The 16,348-nt window shown below is 52.4% G+C and overlaps 1 protein-coding gene across 8 annotated transcripts in view; it reads left to right on the top strand.

Annotated features, from left to right (window-relative positions):
- The window catches only part of EPS15L1 (epidermal growth factor receptor pathway substrate 15 like 1), an 82,914-nt gene that overhangs the window by 27,487 nt on the left and 39,079 nt on the right, over positions 1 to 16,348 (top strand). For all 8 annotated transcript variants that reach the window (XM_032465364.1, XM_032465363.1, XM_032465365.1 and 5 more), the window contains exons 9-14: positions 2,119 to 2,352; positions 4,843 to 5,000; positions 6,992 to 7,148; positions 7,412 to 7,497; positions 10,034 to 10,106; positions 15,889 to 16,050. In XM_032465364.1, the coding sequence (XP_032321255.1) occupies positions 2,119 to 2,352; positions 4,843 to 5,000; positions 6,992 to 7,148; positions 7,412 to 7,497; positions 10,034 to 10,106; positions 15,889 to 16,050 (870 nt within the window). The remainder of the gene's footprint in view (positions 1 to 2,118; positions 2,353 to 4,842; positions 5,001 to 6,991; positions 7,149 to 7,411; positions 7,498 to 10,033; positions 10,107 to 15,888; positions 16,051 to 16,348) is intronic.

Below are 16,348 nucleotides of genomic sequence, written 5' to 3' on the forward strand. Positions count from 1 at the left end.
TCCAGGCCAGGGCCCTGACACTCCCACTTTCCTCTCCTCTCAGCGGCAGTGCTGGATCTGTGTGGAGACTGGGATCTTGTGTCCTGCGGGCTACTTTCCCATGCGGCTGCCCTCCCTCCACACCCTTGCAGCTCCCCAGCCACCTCTCCCAGCCACCTGCTGGGCTGACGTTGCCTGGGTCTGGCCTCCCCGCCTGGACTGGTGTCATAATGTCCCTCCTTTTCTTCCTCCCTTCCCTCCTCCTTACTCACATCTTTGACCTTTCTCTCCCATTCATGAGATTTATTCACTCACTTTGTTCCGTTAGATCTCAAAGGCAGGGAAGGGTATAGCTCAGTGGTAGAGTGTGTGTTTAGCATGCATGAGGTCCTGGGTTCGGTCCCCAGTACCTCCATTAAATAAATAAATAACCAACCCGAATCCCCCCCCCCCACCAAAACAAGCAAACAACAAAAAAAAATTTTTTAAAACAGTGAGTAGTTCTGAGTATGTGGTCAGCAAGGCATAAAATATTCACGATCTCGCTCTATACAGAAAAAAACCCTCAAAAGTAGAAGTAGCCCCTAGTAGTTAAGGGCAATGTTTTAATAAATAATAATTAAGTTCAGCCAACCCACCCACCTACCCCACCCCCACCAAAAAAGAGAAAAGGCTGTGGATCATCTGGGAATCCCCAAGTAATAGAAAAATGATGAAACACAGCAGTATCCCTGAGACACATCTTCTGTTCTAGGAACTTTAAAAGTCTTTAAAATGTGATTTTACAACATACATGTGAATTGAAGCTTCTAATTATCTTACTATTCCCGTCGTAATCCCTTACCCCCCACAGTACTCAGTTGCATTTTTCCCCTACACGTCAACTCTCTTCTTCCTTTTTTACTTAGAGCATTTTCCATATTTCTCCATCATCCTCTTCTTTTCACTGGCTGGCCTTTTTTTTTTTTTTTTTTTTATTGTGGTAGAATACACATGACATGGCATTTACCACCATAACCGTTTCTGAGTGTACATTTTAGTGGTGTTAATACATTCGTTTGGTTGTGCCACCATCACCACTGTCCATCATCCCCAGAACTCTCTTGACCCGGCAAAGCTAAACCTCTGTCCTCGTTAATACTAACTCCCCATCCTTCCTCCCCCAAGCTCCTCGTTTATTTTTATATTTCTTTTGACAGCGCTTGACTTCAGGTGTTCATATCATTGAACTGCCTTTGGGGTGGTCTTCAGGAATGGAGACTTTGGCCTGGAGTGAACCCAGGAACATGCCTCCTCCTCACAGCCTCATGTGCCCTGAGATTCTGTTTTTGTTTTTATCATTTCTCATCATTTCAGCCACAATTTATGTTTTCTTTTTTTATAAGTGACTCTGAGCTGTGTCATTTTGTGTTTCTTTTCATCCCTAGCTGGGTTTAACATTTAGTAGAGTTTTTAAGTGACCGTAAATCTGTACCTGTGTTAACGACCTGTTCTCTATACAGATAGCAACTTAAAGAATAGTTTGAAGTATGGAGGATTGTTATTTTGGTTTGGTTTTGTTACTTTTTAAAACGGATTTTTCAATCCTTCGTTTAGACAAAGTTTATTGTTATTTTCCCCTGCCTACCTCAGTCAGGGGAGCTGCCTGTCCGTCCTCTGCACACACACCCTTTTGGGGTAGTTTTCTGTGTCTCTCAGAGATCTTGAAGTACAGGCAGCTCTCCTGGTGTGTCCCCCCCTCCTCAGTTTTATGGAGAGATCATCAACATCCAGCATTGTATCAGTTTAAGGCATACTGTCATGGCGTGTTGCTAGACTGCCAAGTTCCAGGACTTTGCAGGTCGTCAGCCCTGGAGCCGGAGGCCCTGCTGTGTGGGGAAGGGACATGTGTGGAGCCTGGCACGATCTGATTCCTTTCATACTCATTTCAGTCTTGTGTGGTTAAACACACGTCTTGGAAAATCACACATGGACAGCGTAGCTCATCAGGAAAGGTTTATTTTCACTTTGTTCCATTTGGAAGCGACCTCAGAAAGAGCAATCTTCGTCTTATCACTGCAGCTTCTGAAAGAGCCGCCTTCCACTGGCCCTGGGGCCCGGGCCTCACCCCCTGAACATCATTCTCTTCTGTGCTCACAGGCGATGCACTTGGTGTACCGAGCCCTCGAGAAGGAGCCAGTGCCCTCCGTCCTGCCACCGTCCCTCATCCCGCCGTCCAAGAGGAAGAAGACGGTGTTCCCGGGCGCCGTGCCCGTCCTGCCCGCCAGCCCCCCACCGAAGGACAGCCTCCGCTCCACGCCTTCTCACGGCAGCGTCAGCAGCTTGAACAGCACTGGAAGCTTGTCTCCCAAGCATAGTATCAAGCAAACACAGGTACAGTGCTCTCCATGTGCGTGACCTCTTCACAGAGCCGCGGTTCTCACTGCTGTGCAGAGCCCTGGCAAGGTGCTTCTCGGGAGCAAGTAGTTTGTGACCCAAAAAGGGTTAGAGTCTGTGATTAAATTCAGTATTTACATCAGGTGTTCTAGTCCAGTCTGGCTGCTGGAACATACACAGACTGGGTGGCTTCTAAATAGCAGGCATTTATTTCTCACAGTTTTGGGGGCTCGAATTCCAAGATCAAGGTGCCAGCAGATTCAGTGTTCAGTGGGACCACTTCCTGGTTCACAGGTGGCTGTCTTCTTGCTGTGTCCTCACATGGTGGAAGGATCTTGGGAGCTCTTGGTGGTCCGTTTTATAAGGGCACTACTCCCGTTCATGAGGGCTCCGCCCTCATGATGTGACACCATCACACTGGGGATTAGGATTTCCAATGTTTGAATCTGGGGAGATGGGACACAAACATTCAGACCATAGCAACAGGGATTCAGAATTAACTTTCTCACTCAGTTGCACATTAACACCACCTTTCCCCAAACACACCCAGCACAGTCCCACCTCCAGGCGCTCTAATCACCCCTCTGCCGCTCCTGCCTCCGGCAGTGCCTCTGCTGAGAGGGCAAGTCCCAGATGGCACCGTGGCATCTGGCATCGTGAGGCCTCTGCTCACGGGGAGGCTGGGGTGACCACACCGACAGCCCACACACCCTAGGCGGCCGCCCTCTACCCATACTCTTCTAGCTCTCCCACCCCTGGCCTTCACATGATTAATTGTGTATCTCCTGTCTCCCCATCCAGCCGGTAGCTTCAGGAGAGCAGAGTTAGTTCTGGGTTATAATCTCAGCATCTAGAAGAATCTCTGGTACTTTGATGCTCAGTAAATATATATCAAGTAATCAGGTGAGTAAGGGAGGCATCCATCTGGTGTTAGGAAGGCAGGAAGCGGCTCCAACTCTCCACGCAGCAGTATCTTTTTTTTTTTTAAGTGTTTTTTGTTTGTTTTAGGGGGAGGTAATTATTTTTGTTTATTCGTTTATTTATTCTTGTTATATTTTTTAATGGAGGCACTGGGGATTGAACCCAGGACCTTGTGCATGCTAAGCATGCGCTCTACCACGGAGCTATGCCTGCCCCCCAGTGCGGCTGTATCTTAGACATCAAAAAAGACATTTCTTATTCTGGCAATGGCTCTTTATAAAAGGGCACCTTGGAGACTGAAACACGCAAGAACATGAATGTGAGTTCCATCTGGAATTGTGCTTCACTTTCTGCCTCGTTTGTGGTTTCAAAGGCATAGCAATGAGTTGTGACAAGAAGGCCAGCCAGCACCACCATGCAGCTTCAGAATATGATAAAAATGAAAATGAGAAGCGCATAATAGGACAGTGGTCTCTCTTGCTCATGACATGCTTTTAAAGTTAAACACTCGACCTGGGAGGCTCATTTTCAAGGAGCTCATCATACCCTAGAATCAATAACAAGAGGAGATCAGAGAGGGTCGAGGCTCGGTCACAGGCCAATTGGAGAGGCCTGGCTGATGGTCAGGGAGTTGAACATGGCTCTCTGTGAAGAGGGCCAGCCCCAGGTGGCCCAGCCTGAGTGTCTTTACCAGCTCAGCAGCCATGCCCACTGTGTCGCAGATCCCTGCCCTTAGTGGGAAGACAGACGCTGAATGAATCTGTAGACTAGGGAAGGCCCACCAGCCATGAGAAAGCAGGACAGGGCCTGGCCTGGATTGTCAGGCTGAGGAGAGGGCGTGCTTCTGCAGATGGGCCAGCCGGAAGGCCACTGATGAGGGGACAGCTAAGCTGATGTCACCTGAATGATGAGAAGCCATCTGAGAACTTGTGCATGGCGAGACTCTGAAGTGGGAGTGCTTAGTGTGTCCTTAAAATAGGAAGAAGGCTGGGGCAGGGCGAGTGGAGGGATGGGGAGATGGAGCCAGAGGAGCGGGGCCGAGGCCAGTCACTTAGACCTGCATGAGCTGCTGCTTTCCAGGACCCGACATCTTGCGTCTCAGAATTCTTGCTGAGCTCTCAAGTGCCGTAGGTTAGGCTTGTGGTGGTGTGTTTTACTGATGAGGGGCCAAGTGGGGCTGGAGTTGCTGGTGGGTGCAGGCTGGCCCCCTCATGCCCCCGCCCCCTGATGGTCTGGTGGCTCTTCCCAGATCCCAGGGGCATGCCTCTCAACTCCCTGACGAGACCCGTTTTCCTTCATGTCCCAGGCAGCGGGGGTAGAAGGGCTGTTGGTGGATTTCAGGGCACTGTGCTGGGGTGGAAAGAGACCCAGGCCACTGGCTGAGACTGACTGAAGCAGCATTAATCTCTCTGAGCCTCAGTTTCCCCACTTACAGACCCGGGATCCTGTCTGCCCTCTCCGCTCAAAGAGGGATTTCTGCTAAAAGGAGCCTGAAAATGCTTTCCTAGTGTGTATTTGTAGGTGATGAAAAGCTTGAGGGTTAACTGTTCTGAAAAACCCTTTCAGCCAACAGTAAACTGGGTGGTGCCAGTGGCAGACAAGATGCGATTTGACGAGATATTCCTGAAGACCGACCTGGACCTGGACGGCTATGTGAGCGGCCAGGAGGTGAAGGAGATCTTCATGCACTCGGGTCTCACCCAGAATCTTCTAGCACACATATGGTAAGGACCTCTGCCTCTCAGTGTTTGGGGCCTCGCTGTGGGGGGTGATGGCTGTGGGTGGCTCACCCTTCAAGGCTGGAAGGGGCGAGTGGGACGGGAGAGGCGGCAGTGAGGGCCAAGTGGAAAGGCTGTACCCTTTATTCCGTGCATGTCCGTTCAGTCCCCTCCAGCAGGAAGGTTGTCCCTCTAGAGAGCTCTGGGGCTATCTGTTTGAATGACTGGGACCAGTTCTTGCCAGTGGTTATGCAGCCTCTACCACAGCCAGTGGGGGTGCGGGTGCTTGGCCTTCCCCCTCCAGGGGGAGGGTGCAGCCAGGGCCCCAGAGGCTCTGGCAGGGCCACGCTGGGCAGTCAGGGCTGTGGGCCCCCTGCGGAGGCCCTGCCCAAGAAGGCCAGTGATGCGGCTGGTGGGGTAGGGTAAGACTCCAGCCTGCACCTCAGGGCCAGTCCAGGAGCCAGCTCCACTCCCAGTCTCCTCCAGGCCCTGGGATGGCTCCTGGGGTAACTGGCCAGTCATGACGTCACCTTCTAGCTTTTTCCTCAGAGCCTGGGTCTTGGAGGGCTTCACTTGGGAGTTGTAAGAAGAGAATTTCCGTGTGACTCTGGAGGGGTGAACCCCTCCAAACAGAGCTGTGAAATTTAGCACATTACTGAGTGACTCGGGGAAATAAAACTCCCTAACAGTAACTCAGAGGTGGCCACGTCCGAGGTGAAGCTCCTGCTGAGAAAACGGGCCTGTCCCTTCTAGTCAGTCCCCAGAAGAGCTGGGGGAGGTGCCTTCAGACCGGGTGCCTGCTTTCAGAAGCCAGTAAAACGCAGTGCCGCCTTTATCACCCTGAAACGGATGTGCACAGAATTCGAATTATGCCCCAGTTGTAACTTAAAGGAACGTGATTTATGACGTGTATCTCAGCCTGCAAGAGGCATGACAACACGTAAATGACACAGTGAAGTCATGAATGCACGTGGAGGAGCAGGGCCTGGCCCCAGAGCGGCTGTGGGCTGGGTGTGTGGCGTGGCCGGCGCTCGCTGGCAGACCAAGGAGAAACAGTTGCCCTGGAAGACTGTCGCGCTCTGCCCTTGAACTGTGGCAAGAACAGTGACGTTTTTAACCGGCCTCTAATCGGGACATTTCGTGGGCTCTTTTCCAGCCCTGTTTGCACACGGTGTTTGGGCCCCACGTCTGTTAAACGTTCCTGGCCCTTCTTTGCTCTGTGTTAGGACATGGTTTCTTTGTTCTTGCGATAATTCCCCCTGCAGTGGGAGAGAGACTGCGTATTGAGTGGACAGAGGGAGTGAGGGATGACACTTTTCACAGGCGTGAAGGCCTTGTCCTTGCTGCACGAGGCTTCCTGTTCCATAGCAGCTGGCTCTTGGTGACTGTGTGTCCCGGAGCTTACATGCCGCCTTGACCATCAGTCAGGGCACCAGAAGGCCACGAGGACGGGGGCACCTTAGCAGCGAGGGACTGTTCCCTGTGCATATAGCACCGTGCCTGGCTTTCTGGGCCGTGTGCCCTCATAACGACAACCCCAGTGCTGCTGTCATCCCCATTGAAAACCACTGGCCCAGGCCATTCAGATTTCCCAAGGCTGAGGAACCAGCTAGAAGTCTGAGTGTGTGCATGCGGCCCCGGCTTTCATTTATGCAGAGGGGAGTCTGTGATCGCAGTCTACCGCCTGTACGCCGTCAAGAGCCAGCTGCACCCTTCCTAGCTGCTCACAGGGCTTCCCAAGGCACCGCTCCAACACCCGTGGATGGGGCTTGATGGTTCTCCAGCAAAAAGAGGAGCCCCCTCCTGCCCTGAAGCTCTGGGTAGGAGGTGGGGACTGCGTCCCGGGAGGGTATGTTCAGTAGACAAGCGGCTGCAGCTGTGGCCTGTTGTTCTTATCATTGTCGTCATCTATTTTTTTTTTTAAGTGTGGGTTCCGTGGACTTGGAACTGATTCTGGTGTTTGTGATGTGTAATTAGCATCCCCACGTTTCTCCCAGGGCCCTGGCCGATACGAGGCAAACGGGGAAGTTAAGCAAAGACCAATTCGCGTTAGCTATGTATTTCATTCAGCAGAAGGTCAGTAAAGGCATCGACCCTCCTCAAGTCCTCTCACCGGACATGGTCCCGCCGTCAGAGAGAGGCACACCCATCCCGGTGAGTAGCCGCTGGCCCACCTCTGCCGTATTCGCGTCGCTTCCCGCCACCAGGTGGCGCTGGCCGCCCATGTGAGCAGGCGGGTGCTGGCAGTCTGCCCTGCCTTCCCCAAGGGCTTGTGGGTGTGTTTGGGCTGCCCAGGTAGTTCCTAGGCTGGGGGCTGGAGCTTGAGGACTTTATCCCCCATTCTGACACCTGCTAGCCTATGCTGTGGGGTAAGGTCAGCCTACAACTTGTAATTCTGTGTCTGAATTTGGTTCTAGGACAGTTCGAGTTCTCTTGGATCAGGGGAGTTTACTGGTGTGAAGGAACTGGACGATATCAGTCAAGAGATTGCCCAGTTACAAAGGTACGTTAAAGGTCTTCTTCCCCTCAGGTTCGGAATCCCTAACCCAGGTTGTCATCGGAAGTAGCAGAGGCTTGTGAACCACATGGCGAGTTGACCATCACGAGTTTGTTCAGTAGAAACAAAGGGATGCAAATTCTCCTGAGTTCCTGAACTGATGTAATGAGCTTGAGTTGTGACATCCTCAGTGGGAGCCAGTGTGGGCTGTGGGGTCTCAGGCACGTTGTTGCTAGGTGGCCACAGGGCACCCCACCCCGACCTCGGGAAGGCCTTGTTATCTCCGAGCGCGGAAAGTGACTGACTCTCAGATGATGAGCCTGGGGCCAGCAGCTCAACTCTGTGAGAGAGGCCTTGTGTCCAGGTCTCTGTCTCCACTCCCTGCGCCCACAGCCTTGGTTTCCCCACCTGTAAGCAGGGGCTTAGGATGGGGACCGGTGAGGTGGGTGGCCGGCCCCAAAGCCTCAGCCTTGGCTGCCAGCTGAAGCCAGATTCCCTGTGTCATGCCAGTGTTCCATCACTAGATGCCTGGGGCCATATTTCCCACAAGAGGTCAGCACTTGCAGCCTGGTAAGGCTGAGAGGGTCTGTGAGGACAGAGGGCCAGTGTCTTAGAGCCTGGTGGGCCCATTAATTAGGTGGAGGGTGCCCTGTAATATGAGGTTCAGGGTCTCAGAAGGAACAGTGGCATCCGAGTCTGGCCAGGGCTGCCTCTTCACAGCTCTGCAGCCTCTGGCAGCCTGGAGGGTTTCCCTGTGAAGACGAGAGGCACATGTGTGCAGAGCAAGAGTGAGCAGGAAGCCAGGCCTGGGTGGCTCTGAGAGTGACCATCAGGCCTGTTGACTAGGGGCTCGGCAAACATGCCTCTCCCCTTGAGACGTGAGCCAGTCACAGTGGGTTGGGTCTAAAGAGGCCGCTGTATCATTAGGTGGTTCTTAGGCTCATGGAAGTGAACATGCAGATGCTCAACGATTGTTTCATGTCTGGCCTGGTGTCCGGAGGGGCCTTACTGTTGAACAAGTGCTGGGCTCCTGGTAGGGGAGGCAGGGTTTGTTGTCCACATGAAGTTCTTGCCACTGAGGCAGCCCCTTCAGGCACGAGAGAAATGTCTCAGTGCTTTCAGGCTGCTGTGACAGACTCTCACAGGCTGGACAGCTTAAACAGCAGACACGTGCTTCTCCCCATCCTGGAGGCTGGAAGTGCAGATGGAGGTGCAGGCAGATCCAGGGTCTGGTGGGGCCCGTTCCCTGGTTCATCAACGGCGTCTTCTCACTGGGTCCTCACATGGTGAAAGGGGCGAGGAGCTCTCTGGGGCTTCTCATGTGGGCACTCACCCCATGCGTGGGGGCGCCACCTCCTGACCGAATCCCCTCCCAAACGCCCTACCTCCTAATCCCATCACACTGGGGGTTAGGGTTTCAACATACAAATTGGGGGGCAGGAGGTGGACACAAACCTTCAGTCTCTAAGGAGGAGAGCAAGGCTGGTTGCTGCTTGGGGTAGGGGCCGTTTGCACCTGAGGAGACAGGCAGGGCCAGCCCCAGCCTCCTGTGAGGGAGTAGCCGGGGGCACTGGGTGGGTCAGAGAGACCCGCGCTGCCGCCGCTTCTTGCTGTCGGCCCTCTGAACCCCCCACCCTACTTTGCATCACTCCAAACTTCTCAGCATGGCTCCCCCAGCCGAGCTTTGCCTTCCTGTTCCCATTGACTAGAATGTTCTTCCACCATGATTTCTATTCACAGGCCATGTCCTCAGAGTCCTTCCCTGGCCATCCTGTGCAGGACACTCCCCACCCCCTTTCCTTGTCCCACTGGATTTCCCATCGTGGTACTTAGTTTTATACATTTGTGTGTTGATTTGTCTCCCTCATGGTCTGTGAGCCCCGTGAAGGCTCTCTCCGTGTGTCCTCATGTGCTCAGCACTGGTGCTTCTGAGCAGTAGACGCTCACCATTCATGAGCGAGTGAATGTAGGATTTAGAGAGTGTATTTGTTTTCTCTTGCTGTGTGTGGATGGCTGGAAACAGTGCAGGTTTATCAGTACACAGCTCTGTAGACCAGGAGTTCAGGTGGGCTCAACTGGGTTCCCTGCTCAGGGTTCACAAGGCACATTTCAAGGTGTTGGCCGAGTGGGTGGGGATCTGAATCCAGTTCCTCAAAGCTGGCATTCTCGGGTCTCCTTTCTGCGCTGGGTGCGGCCTGGGGCTTGTTCTGCTCTGAGAGGATGCCCCATGACCGCTCCATCTTCAAGTCAGTGGGGGCCCGTCCAGCCCTCCTCACTTAGGGCATCGCTCTGACACTCTGCTTTAAAAGGCTCTCGTGGCCAGGATGGGAGCGAAGCCTTGTCGCATCCCAGGTTCCACCCACACTTGAAGGTTACGTTAAGCAGAAGGTCCCTAGGGGTGGTAGACTTCTCCCCCACTGAGAGGGGCCAGCTGGGTTGGGTCTTTGTGGGATGGATAGGATTGGGTCTGGAGAAGCTGGGATACCACAGGGCGGTCAATTTACTCTATCCATGCTTCATGAAATATTTTAAAATATTTCAGGGAGAAATACTCACTGGAACAAGACATTAGAGAAAAAGAAGAGGCAATCAGACAGAAAACCAATGAAGTACAGGTGAGCATGTTGCTTGTTTTGTTCGAACAGACCTTGTGTCAAATGCAGGGCAGGGAGTTCCCGGCGGTGGTGGCAGAGCAGAGCAAAGGGAGGCAGCTGTGCGCTCATTAGAAACTTGAGCTTTTGGGGGCTTCCAAGTGGTTTTTAGTTTTGAGTTTCCTATAGCCATAGACAGTTATTTTGTTTTTAATTGAGATACAGAATTCTCATAATGTAAGATTCTCTGTTCTGAAGTGTACAACTCAGTGGTTTTTAGCATATTCATTGTTGCTTAACCATCACCTCTGTCCAGTTCTAGAACATTCCCATCACCCCAAAAGGAAACCCCATTAGCAGCCACTGCCCCCCTTCCCCTAGACCCTGACAACCCCAGTCTGCTGTTTCTATGGATTTGCTTATTCTGGACATTTCACATAAAGGGAATCACACAACATTCAGCCTTCTGTGTCTGGTTTCTTTCACTCGGTCTGAATTTTTGAGATTCAGACAGTGACCTGTTCTCGGGACAGTCCTGCTTGGAGAATCTCCTTGTGGGTGGTGGTGAGGGCAGGCACTCTGTGTATGTGCTGGGGTTGGGGGGTCTGACTACCAAGGCTCAGACCTGGCTCTCCTTAGCAGCTGTGTGGCCTGGGGCAAGTTACTTAGCACCTCTAGGCCTCCTATGATGGTGGTAATGAGCGTTCTGCTTTCCTGAGTTGTGGGGCTGGAGCACTGGGTCTGGCAGGTGCTCAGCGCTCACCCCGTTGTCTGGGCAGAGAGGACACTGTGCCAGGAGCACAGGTCAGCGCCTGGGGCTCCACCCTTGAAGAAACGTTGGTTCCCGAGATGTCCCAGGTCTGGATGGATGGAGAGGCACTGCCGCTTGCAGAGACTCCAGTTGGCTGTGAGGTCCTGAGAGTGCGGCTGAGCTGTGCCACTTGGACTGCTCAGGGGCGTGGAGTGTTCTGAGCTCAGCGCTGGGGGAGAGAGGACAAGGCTGAGCGGTCGGCACTCCAGCGTGCCACCAGGGAGACGATGGGCGGGTGGCTTGGCCTCCAGGCCTCTGTCTGTGCACCTGGCAGTGAGGATCGGTGCGTGGGCTGCTCTTGGCACAGATCCAAGTGCAGTGTCTCGCTGCGGTGTGCGCCAGGGGAGCGGCTGATTCTTTCTGGGCCACCTCGTAGGGTGTGGACCTGAGCCAGGCCAGGGGGAGCAACGCCAGAGTCAGTCGGGCTCATGGGGTGCTGGGTGGCCCTTCCCTCCTCCCCTCAGCCTGCTCACAAGGCAGGTAGGGTGGGTGCTTTGGGACTCTGATTGGTTCACACCATGCAGTGTCCAGACCCTTGTTTCCTGGCTTCTCACTCTGTACACATTGGCATCGAGGATTGGGCCTTAGATGGTCCCCTGGAATGTTCTGGATCAGAAGGCAGGGACCAGCCTGCTTCTACCATTAAGTGTTTTTGTGTATGTGTGGTTTTTTTTTGTTGTTGTTGCTCAAATGAGCTGCTTCATTTATAAGACCACAGGTGACGTGACTATCTTTCTGGGTGTCTGTACATTTATCCTGTCATTTATTCTCACCTCAGCCTTCTGATTCCCATGCGTGTCCTGGAACTGATCCCTCAGACACAGTTCCCCATCACCCATATCGCCTCACCCTCCATCCTTTCAGCTCTCTGGTGTGGCAGAGCTGGCCTCATCTTTCCTCTCTCCTTGGCCGTGGCTTGGGCGGCCACGTGGATGTGGGTGGTTCTCGCTCCCACTGTGTGGGTCACTCTGAACGGGTTCCGGGTTGCATTCCCGCATCCAAGGATCGGGTGTTGTGTGTCCTTCAGCTACCAGGGAAGCCAGTCCCCGGGTCTCGGGCAATTCTGAGAAAGTTGTTGGGTCTTTGCAGAGACTTGTTCTGATGTCTGGAGGTACTGTCCCCTCTGGTCTGTGGCAGGCTCAGCAAGGCCACCAGAGCCCTGGCTGGTGAGCTCTGACAGCACATGCCTGCAGCCTACAAGATGCTGTGGTCCCTAAGTGCCCCGATAGCCCCCCAGAGCTGGAGGGAGCTCAGCGCTAGCCAGGCCGGCCCTATTCCATGGGACCCTCGCTTGTGCTCGGGCCAGGACGGGGCTCTGCTGTGGTGTGATGGCAGCTCCTCGGTCCTGAGCTTTATATATCTATTTTTAAAGTTCTCCTGTGAAAGCCAGGTGTGACTTTGGCTCTGCTGCCTTTTCCCAGATGGGTTTGTTCACAGATCTTGTGCCACACCAACTAGCACAGGCTGCAGGTCAGTGTCCAGCGTCCAGGAGGAGGCCTTGGTCCTCAGGTCAGTTTACAGTTGGTTTTAAGCCGCAGGAGCTTCAGCTTTAGCCCCTACAGGCCTCCCCTTTCCCATCCTACCCTGGGGGTCTCTCCATGTCTGTCGCTATGGTCGAGTAAGAGCCTGGTTGTTTGGTTTTGTTTTTGTAACAACAACTTTACTGAGATGTAATTCACAAGCATGCAATTCGCTCATTTAAAGTGTGTAATTCAGTGGTTTTTAGTACATGCACAGAGCTGTGCAGCCATCACCGCAGTCAATTACAGAACATTCTCACTGCTCCAAAAGGAAACCCCATACCTATTAGCACCCTCCAGTCTTCCCCAGCCCCTGGCAACCACTGAGCTACTTTCTGTCTCTGAATTCGCCTCTTCTGGGTGTTTTGTGTAAACAGGACCATACCCTATGTGGCCTTTTGTGTCTGGCCTCTTTCATTCAACTTGGTTTTCAGGGTTCATTCATGTTTCATGTGTCAGTGCTTCGTTCCTTTTTATCCTGAATAATATTTCACTCTATGGCTGGACCACATTTTATTCATCTGTTCATCAGTTGATGGACATTTGGGGTTTTCTGCTTTTTAGCTATTGCAAGTAATGCCACTGAGAATATTAATATGGAAGTTTTTGTGTGGACACATGATTTCACTTTTCTTGGGTGTATAATCTAAGAGTGAAATTGCTGGGTCACATGGTAACTCTCTGTTTAGCCTTTTGAGGAATTGCCAGACTCTTTTCCTAAGTGGCCGCGCCATTTTACATTCTTGCCAGTAACACATAAGGTTCTGGTTTCTCCACATCCTCACCAACACTTGGTATTTCCCATTTTTTTTTATTATCGCCTCCCTGGTAGATGTGGAGTGGTAGGTATCTCATTGCCCCTAATGCTTTTCCCTAATGGTGCTGAGCATCTTTTCATGTGCTTATTGCCCATTTGTGGATCTTCCACAGAGAAAAGTCAGATCAGATCCTTTGCCCCTTATTTAATTGGGTTGTCTTTTTATAGATGAGTTGTAAGAGTTCTTTATATTTTCTAGATAAATTCCCTTGTCAGATATATGATTGGCAAATATTATGTCCCATCTGTGGATTGTCTTTTCGCTTTCTTAATGGTTGTCCTTTGAAAGAGAAAAGTTTTAAATTTTGGTAAAGTCCAGTTTATCTATTCCGTTTTTTGCTCTTGCTTTTGGTGTTGTATCCAAGAACCCACTGCCAAATCCAAAGTCACAAAGATTTACCCCATGTTTTCTGCTAAGAGTTTTATAGTTTTAGCTGTTACATTTAGATCTATGATCCATTTTGAGTTAACTTTTATATATGGTGTGAGGTAGGGTTCAGCTTCATTGTTTTGCACGTGGAGAGCTGGTTGTCCCAGAACCATTTGTTGAAGAGACTGTTATTTCTCCCACCAAATAGTCTTGGTACCTTTTTCAAAAATCAGTTGGTCATATGTGTGTGGGTTTATTTCTGGACTCTCAGTTTTATTCCATTGGTCTTGTGTCTCTCCTTAGGCCAGCATTACACTGCCTGATTACTGTTGCTTTGTACTAAGTTTTGGAATCAAAAAGTATGAGTCCTCCAACTTCCTGTTTTTTAAGATTGTCTTGGCTCATCTGGACCCCTTGTGTTTCCTTATGAATTTTGGAATCTGCTTGTCAGGAGCCAGCTGGCAATCCTGTGGGGCTTGCACTGAGTTGTAGATTGCCTGGCTTTTTTCTGTCTTCCCTTTGCTCACGTATCTTCCCCACCCTGACTGCAGCACCCTTCCTAACCAGCAGCTGGCAGGTCCTCCTCTCGTAAGGCTCTTGCACGGCTCCTTCTCCAGTATGGAAAGAGGCCCAGGTTCCTCGATGTCCCAGGGTGTTGGCTGCCTGGTGTCCCAGCTACCACTCTGGGCCTGACTCTCCTCCCTCATCCCTCTCGCATCACTCGTCCTTCCCTCAGATGTGGCAAACCCATGTCTCTACTCTGCCATGAGCCCCTTTTCAAACATTCAGTGTCATCTTCCCCAAACTTGTCAGACTTGAGATCCATGCCTCAAATTAAAGGTTGAGGGCAAGGGGACTGGGGAGCAGAGAACGAGCCCCCCAAAATAACTGAGAGGTGTGTTTTGGCTGTTGAGTGAGGAGAGAGCCGTGACACTTCTGTTAAGAAAGCAGGGAGACGGAGACCCTGCACCTCCTTTGGGTTTTCTTCTGAAATGACATCCACCACGTGAGTGCAGGCCAGCCCTGGGGATCGGCCTCACCACTCCTGTCCTCCCTGTCCCCTCAGCAGTCCCCGCAAGTCCTCCCATTCTTGGATTCCCACGGCCACCACCTCCCCAGGCTGCTATCACCTCCCCCTTAGCCCCAGCCTGAGCCACCTCCCCACCATCCCAGCTCCGTCTGTCGGCCCCATGGGCCACACTCTCCTCTCCCATCCTGTCTCTGCTTTAGTTATTCACGTCACAGGGAGATAAGACATTCGCCTGGTTGAAAATCAGAGATGGAGAAGCCTCCTGCCCTCCCCTGTGCCCCCAGAGGTCCAGGCGATCCCTCCTGGGAGGCTGTCTGGAGAGGGCATGTGTGTCTGAGGCGAGGCATCTATGCATCTTCTCCCCTTCCTGTTTGCACGAGTGCCGGGGTGCGGTGCATCACACCCTGTAACTCGGGCGCCAGGTGCCATGTCTCTCAGCCGTCTGCGCCTGGGGAAATTTGCACTGTTGATAGATTCTGCTGTCACAGCCATGGCATGTTTTCACACACGCCATTCGCCTCGTGGATCCCTTCCCTGGAAGTCTAGTGATCGAGTCCAGGATCTCTGCACTGATAGATGTGGCCCACTTGGAGGCGCTCTAGCAGTTGGGAACCATTGTGCCCCAATCCCACGTTTGGACGTCCTCAGGGGCTTCCCGTGGCAGAAGCCAGTGCCGTCTCATCGGCGTGGGCTGCGGGGCATGGCCTGTGGTGCTCATACCCCACTTCCCTTTGATCCATTTGGAGCATGACACCCCCTTCTCTTCAGGGGCCTCTGCAGGCCCCATCCGCTCTTCGCATTCCTGGCTCTTTACCTGGCCACCTCCTGATCGTCCTTTGGGTCCTTCGAAGTGGTACTTCTGTGGGGCTCATCTTCCCACACCCTGTGATTCTGACCGACAGCACCTATGCTGTCTATTCATCTCGGTTCATTTGTGCTTGGGTGATGCCTCTCCCCTCCTCACCCCCGACCACACGTCACTGGAGAACTCTTCTTGCCAGGAACCCAGCTCCTCTCCTGGTGCCTGGCTTCTAGAAGGCCATCAGTAAATGTTTGCTAAGGGATTTAGTGAAGGATTCAGCTGGGGCTGCCAGGCTGAGGTGTGTGCGGTGTTCACTGCGGTGCTTGTGGGATGCCAGACTTGGGGGGTGCTGTTTTGTAGGACCTCTCAGAGGCTTCAGCCCAGGCTTTGTCTTAGCTTGCATATACCTACCCTGTTTTCATGAGGCTAAAGTAAATTCATGCAACCCTTCCCTAGGAATTACAAAATGATTTAGACCGGGAAACAAGCAGTTTGCAAGAGCTGGAAGCTCAGAAACAGGACGCCCAAGACCGCCTGGACGAAATGGACCAGCAGAAAGCCAAGCTCCGAGACATGCTGAGTGACGTTAGGCAGAAGTGCCAGGACGAGACCCAGATGGTGAGTGTTGCCTTCGCCACGTGCCCAGCAGAATGAGGCGGCGTCTTACAGACTTCCCTGGGCTCACTGTGACTTTGGATCAGGGCTGACATCTGACCGGTTTAATAGAGTAGTTGAACGTATCATTTGAGAAGGTGTCCAAGCATTAGTGGCCTGACTGCAGTCTCACCCACCATGTCATACATATACGTGTGAACCCGTGTGTGGACACCCCGCCCTGGCCCATGCCCCACAGCACGCCTCTCTCCCCTCCCCTGGTGTCTTTGCTGCTTATTACAAACCAGGGAGGCTGCAGCCT

The sequence above is a fragment of the Camelus ferus genome, chromosome 22 (genome assembly GCF_009834535.1).
Source record: "Camelus ferus isolate YT-003-E chromosome 22, BCGSAC_Cfer_1.0, whole genome shotgun sequence".
Lineage (NCBI taxonomy): Eukaryota > Metazoa > Chordata > Mammalia > Artiodactyla > Camelidae > Camelus > Camelus ferus.